The following is an 8,014-nucleotide window of genomic DNA, read 5'->3' on the forward strand; positions in this document are numbered from 1 at the left end:
TGCGCCATCTGCCTGACGAACGCCTGCTCGCTCGACAAGCTAGATAAGGGACGGTTCGGTTCGAGTTCTAGAAGCCTTCCTTCGATACATCCACCCATCCACCACCCTGGGCGCTTCTAAAGAAGCAGTAGTGGGTGGCCTTATCGTGGGTGGCTATGCGCGGCCGGGTCTGTCCCAATCGGGTGCGCTGCTAAACGCCAATATCACCAACACAAGCGTTCGATCGAAAAATCCATCAGATTTGGCATAGGGGGTTGTTGATGTTGCGTTCATTATCACTTCGAGTCCCTTCGCGACTAGACTTATCAAAGTGCGGGCTTCTCTGGATGAACGAATGCCATAGCTCGGTCGCTCGATCGTAATGGCGATGGTAGCGTGCATCAAGTAAAGTTTGTGTAAATGAAATTAACATCCCTTTCGGTGTGCTTTGTTTGTAGCTAAACGAAAGGAGTAGATCGCGTTGCGAAAGAACTAATGATCCAGCTAATATACCCGCTCCCGGTGATAGTGAAAGCGAGCGAAAAGCTCATAGCTCAAGTGCGGGAAAACCCTCAAAACAGACGTGCTAAACGCCACCGCGCAGCAGTGCCGTAAATGGAAAGCACTTGCCGAAAAAGAAGAGAACGATATCGCGCGAAAATGTTAGTGAAAAACAGGCAATCGTACAGCATTACCCGGTTCCGGCCGGTCGGTGGTGGAGTGAACGCGCACCATCACGGCCATCAGAAGGAAAAGCTCCGCCTTGGGGTCAGTGTGATCCGAGCGTACGGTTTCTACGTCGGTTTCGGTGACATTGGGCCGGTGTGGCATCGGAGCGAACACCAACCGGTGGCCACATCCGGCCGGGAGTATTATTTGGCGTTGCGACCGGATGAGGATGGCGATTTCCCGATGACCGACTGTGCCAATTGGGCGCATCAGCGAACGGTAGGGAGGGCTTTCGACGCTCCAAAAACAAATCTCGAAATGTTTCTCTCTGTGCGTGTGTATGTGGCGTACCGATCGTCGATCGCTGAGCTTTTTTTCGTCCATGTTCGTCCGCCACCTGCAATCAGGTGAAATAGTGTCAGAGTGCGTTTATCCATCCCATCCATCATCTCAACCGACAGCAGGGGCGATCTTTTAATCGTGGCGTGGAAATATTCCGCCGCCGATCGCGCACGATCGCGCCACTACTTCACAGTCAGTCAGGTTCATGCTGAGTTACCGTTTTTTTCATTTCATTTCTGGGCTGTATCAAGAATATCGCTTGTAGGCTATGGGAATCATCCGTTTCGTTTCGTTTTACGGAACAAAAAAAACCCATCACCTGCACTCATTTCGCTTACGGATGTATGATCAAACGCTTCGCTGCATGATACCGGGTTGTTTAACATTCATAAAGTCGATGTAAACGCTTTGCGACGTGTGTGGAATTCGAGGTGACGGAATACGAAATGATAAGACGCTTTTGTGTTAACTATGCATGGGTTGAACCTTTTGATCGCCTGAGACAACAACAAAAGAAAAACCGAACGAACAGATTGGCGGCGGCATGCATGGTGAGAGTTTTCTCTTGAATGCCATCCCGTGCTGCCGAGCTTTCTGCATGCCGGGTTGGGATGAATGTGCAACCTTGGTCGCTTTCGTCTCTTATCCGACGTCCCCTAACCGCCAGGCGGATGGAGAAAGATGTAAGCGATGGTATCGTACCACTTACACCCGTCCATTACAGGTAAATAAAGGTAGCGATCGTTTTGATGACTACCTACGACGCACTAGGGAACGTGGCCGTGGCAGCAGCCCCAAGATTGATACGTATCGAACATCACAAACCCACCCTTCAACGGGGGTCAGGGGTGGGCTTGTAAATTTAACAACCGGTGGCACCGTTTTTTTTTTTTTTGTTGCAAAACTGTCCCGATAAGATCGTGTGTTCGATAACGCGAACTACGCATCGTGTACGTGTTCGGCAATCATGTACTCTAGCTCTCCTTCTTTCTCTCTGTCTCTCGATTGCTATCACCCACCGGGTGAAGTGAAAATGTTGCCAACGGACCCAGAAATGGTATTACGTGGGGGAACGTCTCCAGTTTCACTTTCATTTTAAACGCCACCTTCCCGCTCGATTGATGAATGGCACGTGAGCAGGGTGAGCGACATCTTTTCTGCATCCGGGAACCGGGTTGGAGTGATGGAGTGATTCTCGGAGTGATGGTCCTAAGACAACAACTCCCCGGGGTCGATAATGTTGCGTATAAATAGCACACCAAAATCCGTGTGTTTCATAAATAGCTCCGTTTGATGAGCTTATCAGACCACGGCCACCGAAGGGATGTGATTGTGCACATTAGCCGGTATTCCTGGCCCATCCCATTGTCCTTCATTCAGCTCGCTTTATGCCAACGGAGGGGGAGTCTAGGAAGAAGCAAAAGCCAACTATGTGTGGTGCTTGGGGCCAGCAATCAGCTCACGTGGGACGTTTTTATCGCCGAACTATTGTTTAAAAATATACGTTCATATTTTCGCTTCCTTGCCTAGAAAAACAACACACATTATTGTTGCCGGTGATCGGCAGAAATGGCGGCTTCCAATATGCGTGAATGAATGAATTTTTACCGCGTAAGAAGGAAAGGGAGTCTTTTTTTTTGAGTGCCCCACAAGACCTTCATTTTCCAGTTCCTTATCGCGAATTCTGCGAGCCCCACCGCACGAGGGAAGCGGCCATAACATGAACGGGCAAATTTCACACACCGCTATCGGTTGCTTTTATCATGGTTTTGGGTATAATAAACGAATTCCCGGCCTGTCGGTGATTCAGAATTCGATTCGGCGATCTATCTGACACACGCATTCGATCTTGGACGAGCGAAAGATTCATATTTGCATTCGTTTGTTTACATTTCCATTCCAGCCCCTGCAGCTGCGAGCCGTTTCTAGTCCGTCGATTTCTGAAGCTCCAATCGAACCGGCACAGGCGCCCGGAAGAAGTAACCAGGATGCGCACCTAACCACAACCACCACCACCAGCAGCAGCAGCAGCACCGGTTCCAACGCGATCCATCCCACCACGAATGTGCGCCAGCACTCGTCACCGCTACAGAAGACTGTTCATACCAAAGCGTCCGCCGGCGGGTCGACGAACCATCATCATCAACATCCGGCGCACGGTAAGGACATCATTCATCCTCACATCCAAACAATTTGATTCGCTAATCACTTGTTTTTCTCGATGTCGTCTCCTTCAGTGTCCGAAAGTGTGCTGCAAAAGTTCCGCAAAACGTTTTCCCATTTTAAAACATCCAAAGCGGCAGCCAACGTTCAGGTTACGGGAACGACCGGCCTGGGTTTGGGTGCGCCCGAACTCCAGAACGGTGCGACTGGTGCGATGAGCGTAGACGAGAAGCAACAGCAACAGCATCACCACCGATTCGGTCCGCTGATCTGGCGATCGAGTAAGGAACGCCGCAAGACCAAGTCCCACCGGCGGGACAAATGTAACAGCGGCGATTCGGGCATTCAGGTTGAGCTCGATAACGATGTCGATCAGCAGTTGTTGCTGCAACAGCTACACCCACTCGAGCATCACCCTGAAGGTGTTCCGGATGGGGCACAAAATGGGGTAGGTATAGCGGAGGTTCTGTGAGGTCTGATCGTGAGATATTAACCACCACGTTTTGACGTTTTTTTTTCGCCCACAGAATGGAGGACCTCACACGCAGTACACCGGCGGTGTACCGGTGCGACGAGCCAACTCGGCGAAAGTGTCCACCACAAGCGGAACCAGCGTCAGTTCGTCCATCCTAAAGCACAAACTCTCACTCAAGGGCAAGGATAAGGAAAACGTTAGCAACATATCGCGGCTCAGCGGGAAATCGTTGAGCCAACCGTCGGGATTGGATTGCATCGTCGGTGGCCCGGCGGGTGGTGGTGATTGTGTGGTGGATGGCCGACGGCGGCGAAGAAGACAACACACGCGAACATCCACCACGATACCGACCGAGCTGGATCTGAGCGATAGCGAGAGCATATCGTCCCATCCGGATGAGGACGAAGTGGTCGTGGATGAGGACGAACTGATCGTTGAACCGGCGTTTGCTGAAGTGCTGTTTTCGTTCCGTCCCGGCGGACCCCAGGAACTGGGTCTCGAAAAGGGCGCCCTGGTGGAGGTGTTGAAGCGTGAAGCCGGCCCTTGGTGGTGGGGTCGCCTAAAATCGGATGCGGTTGTAGCGAACGGTGGAGACGACCGGAAGTCATCCGATTGTGGATGGTTCCCGAAGGACTTCGTGAAGATCGTACCCACGTACGCGAAACCGAAGCAGATCATCATCATCAGCAACAGTGGGAGTAGCGAGACGGGCAAGCAGCAACATTACGGTGTTGCTGGTGAGGACGATGACGCGGGTAGTAGCGCCTCGACACTGATCGGTGACGGTGGAGGTAATTGTGATAGCAGCCGGCTGATGGGAGGGCTGTCGGTAACGAACGAAGGCTCCACGAGTGGCGGGGAACCGCTGGAGGGTGCCACTAGTCACGATCTAACGAAGGAGAACATCATCAAGGAGCTGCTGGAGACGGAGATCAATTACGTGAAGCTGCTCAATTCGCTTTGTTTAGGGTAAGAAGCGCACGGGAGTGTGTCCAATTAACGATGTTCAACATAAATCATGTCATATACAACTTTCGTTTTTCTCGATTCAGCTTCATCAAACCTCTGCGCGAACGGGAGGACATCTTTTCGGTGGAAAGTGTAAATCTGATATTTTCCAACCTGGAAAAGATCTGGCGATTCCAGCAAACCTTCCTCGACGCGTTACGGCTCGCGGTGCCAAACAACCGGATCGGTGAAGTGTTCCTGGAGTATGTAAGTGTACGCGCCGTGATTCGCGCCCGAGGGCTGCCTGCGGCTGCTGGGGACGCTTCTCAATTGGCGAATTGACCTAACGCTTCATTCCCTTTTTATTGCAGCAATCCGCTTTTATGGTGTATTCGTCCTACTGCAACTCCTACCCCCGGGCGCTGATGGAGCTGGAAAACTATGCCAACAATAAGGAAGCAAACGCGCTGCTCGAAAGGTACGAACATTCAAAGAAATCGCCACTTTAATGGCGCCCGGCATCATTTACATCAAATAACCTCTCCCATATCGTACGTCGGCGTCTCCATCACAGCTGTCGGATAGCGGAAAACCTTCCGGAGTTACCCTTGTCGGCGCATCTGCTTGCTCCGATCCAGCGGATATGTCGCTACCCGTTGCACCTCAGCGAACTAGTCAAACACTCGCTCACCCGGAAGGAGCTGCTGCCAACGATGCTCCACCGGAAGTGCACCAAATCCGACCTGGAAACGATGGACTGCCGGGAGGTGTTCGAGATGGCCCTTACGGCGATGCGCCGTGTCACGGAAATGGTCAACGAAGGTAAGTGTGACCCTCTCGATCAATCTAACCCATAAGAACAGGTAGGCATGCTTGCTCAGAAAATTAAGGTTTATTATTGATTTGAACGTTTGGGTTCCCTCCCTGCTAGTGAGTGATTTCCCGATATGTCTTTTGCATGCTTTCACGTAGAATTTGTACGCCGTACGAATTTTTTAGAATGCTTTCTCTCGATGTGTGCCGTTTCCGTACCACTTTCGGTCCCGCTCAGTGGTGATAGATCCTTGACGCGCTCTCCTGCACCATTTCGGTAGAGATCTTATCCTTCCCGTCGCTTGTTCGACTTATCGTCGTGATCGTGATAACTTTTGTCCGCTTGTAGCGCGTGGACAGCGGGATGTATTTGATCGGTTTCCGTGAGCTGTTCGTCTCCGAAGCCCACTGCGCGCCGTCATCTGGGGTTAGCTTCAGCTTTTGTACACCACCGACTTTTGTTCCGTGCAGGATCTTCGATGGTCCTGCTTTCGGGGACGATTTCTTTGCGGGTTTTTCCCTTTTGACCATCCTTGTTGCATTAAATTATCCGTCCGTTCTGCACACAGTGTTCCGAGAGATGAAAATAGTTGCCTTCAGTGCACGAAAGCCAATGGTTACTAGGAAGCTACTGCACCACGCTTGCCTACTTAGTTTGTCAGCTTCGGTAGCAACTTTTCGTTGTGTCCTTTTAGTTTTTCTTCTTCTCCTTTTTTATTTTTGTACATTCCCTCCCCGCATATGTTGCCTTCTCTTTCTTATGTTTGCTTACCCTTTTCTTCTATGCCCCTTATCTTCCGACCGGCTGCCGGGTTTTGCAGGCAAACGGCACAGCGAGTACTTGTCCCGCATCCAGGCGCGCTTCGAAAACTTCCAAGGTCCGTCGATCAACGTGCACAGCACGCGGCTGTTCCTGCAAACGGACGCGATCCGGATGTCACCGAACCTGTGGAACAACACGTACACGCTGTTCCTGTTCGACCGGCAGCTTATCTACTGCAAGAAGGACCTGCTCAAGCGCACCAACTACATCTACAAGGGGCGCATCTTTCTCGACAACTGCCGTATCCTGAATCTACCCGATGGCAAGATGTTCGGCGTAACGCTCAAGAACGCTCTGCGGTTGTACTGCGACACGCGCAACAAGTGGTTCGATTTTTGCTTCCGCAGTAGCAGCAGCAAACTGCGCTTCCTCAACACGCTCTCGTCCGAGCGGCAGTTCTGTGGCGAAAGTCTCTTCGTGTCGGAACTGGATGGTGGCGCAGCGTCCTGCTTCGACGATGACAACCTCTCCGATCGGGAGTATTTCCCCTACGTGGACGACAGCAAGGACGTCGCGGATGGTACCGGATCCGATAACGTGTACGATCTGGTCGATTCCGGTAGCGGGTTCCGCCCATCGGTCGCAAGCAGCGCCTCATCCGTATCGGCCGGCTCACAGCACGCAAAAGAATCTCTCAACAAATCGAACCCATCCGCGGTAGGCTGCATGGTTCCTCCGATGGCGGTTCCCACCAACGGAACGGGTGGTAACACCCTACCGAAGAAGTCTCGAAAAATGCCCAAGGAAGCCGCTGGAACCGCGGGACTTTTGCAACACCAACAGCACCAGCAGGTGATGGCCAGCTCGGATTACGGTTCGAACTCGCTCGGTCGCCGCAAACTGGGCAATTGGTTCCGCAAAGCGAAAAGCACCAACAGCACGCCATCCCAAAGCCCAACGCACCATCCGATGGCGATGTCCTTGGCGTCCATCAGCAACAACAACAACAACTCGGACAGCTCCTCCCAGAGCAGCCTAGTGGCCGGTGGGTTCGCACAACGGGCCCTTTCGACACTCGCCAGCAACGGTGGCGTGATCAGTGGCAGCGGAACCGTACTATCCGCAGCCGGCACCGGTAAAGGTAAACCATCCAAATCATCCGATCAACCACCCACCCATCAGGCGACAGCCGTGGTGGTCGACCAATCTCAATCCCAGTCCGTTACCGTCGCCGCCACCACGGCCGCTTCCTCCTGAGGGTACGAGAGTACCTTGCTCTAGAAAAGCTGCGAGCGCCTCATCACGCCACCAACCGGAAAAAAAAACCCGCCACACCGTGTGGAGTAGTAGTCGATCGTGCGTCCATCGTCCATCCCACAAGTAGTCTTAGAAGCGAATAAATCATGCTCATTAGCAGCTTCCCTTTTCGCGGGGAACGGCAGCTTGACGATCAGTAGCGATCAGTGCTCGAAAAACGCCCGAGATTAGCGTCATTACCCATTGCGTATCATGTAGATCGTTCGTTTTGCCATCGCGGGCATTATTAGCCATCTCTCACCATCGATCAACGGAACGTAATCTCGTACTGTAACATCATCACCCCAAACCGTCATCGTCATCACTATCATCATCCCCATCGCGGTGCGTCCTCAGCACGGGGATCCACATCCGGTCGCATATCCTCGCATCGCTCGCTTGGCATTTCTGTCGCTGGAACTGTCTCTGCATCCGTTAGTATTTTCCGCGTTCGAATATGTCGCTGCGTTGTTGGCGATGGCCTTTCGCCACGAGTTTTGCTTCTTTTATTACTCTCGCTTCGTTTACTCTCTTAGTGCAAGCACGTTTTTGAAAACAACACACGT

At 52.1% G+C, this 8,014-nt stretch overlaps 1 protein-coding gene across 1 annotated transcript; it reads left to right on the forward strand.

Annotated features, from left to right (window-relative positions):
* The first annotated feature begins 594 nt into the window (after positions 1-594).
* LOC128724690 (uncharacterized) lies at positions 595-7,409 on the forward strand. Its single transcript, XM_053818411.1, has 8 exons — positions 595-927; positions 2,894-3,149; positions 3,228-3,601; positions 3,681-4,597; positions 4,681-4,843; positions 4,948-5,054; positions 5,151-5,398; positions 6,211-7,409. The coding sequence occupies exons 1-8, from the start codon at positions 595-597 to the stop codon at positions 7,407-7,409; spliced, it is 3,597 nt and encodes a 1,198-aa protein (XP_053674386.1).
* Positions 7,410-8,014: the final 605 nt, after the last annotated feature.

The sequence above is a fragment of the Anopheles nili genome, chromosome 3 (genome assembly GCF_943737925.1).
Source record: "Anopheles nili chromosome 3, idAnoNiliSN_F5_01, whole genome shotgun sequence".
NCBI classification, from domain to species: Eukaryota; Metazoa; Arthropoda; class Insecta; order Diptera; family Culicidae; genus Anopheles; species Anopheles nili.

Coding starts and splice junctions, on each gene's coding strand:
- LOC128724690 (XM_053818411.1), top strand. CDS start 595: ATGGAAAGCACTTGCCGAAAAAGAAGAGAACGATATCGCGCGAAAATG. Junction 4,844..4,947: donor GTGAAGTGTTCCTGGAGTAT/GTAAGTGTACGC, acceptor TTTTTATTGCAG/CAATCCGCTTTTATGGTGTA. Junction 5,399..6,210: donor CACGGAAATGGTCAACGAAG/GTAAGTGTGACC, acceptor CGGGTTTTGCAG/GCAAACGGCACAGCGAGTAC.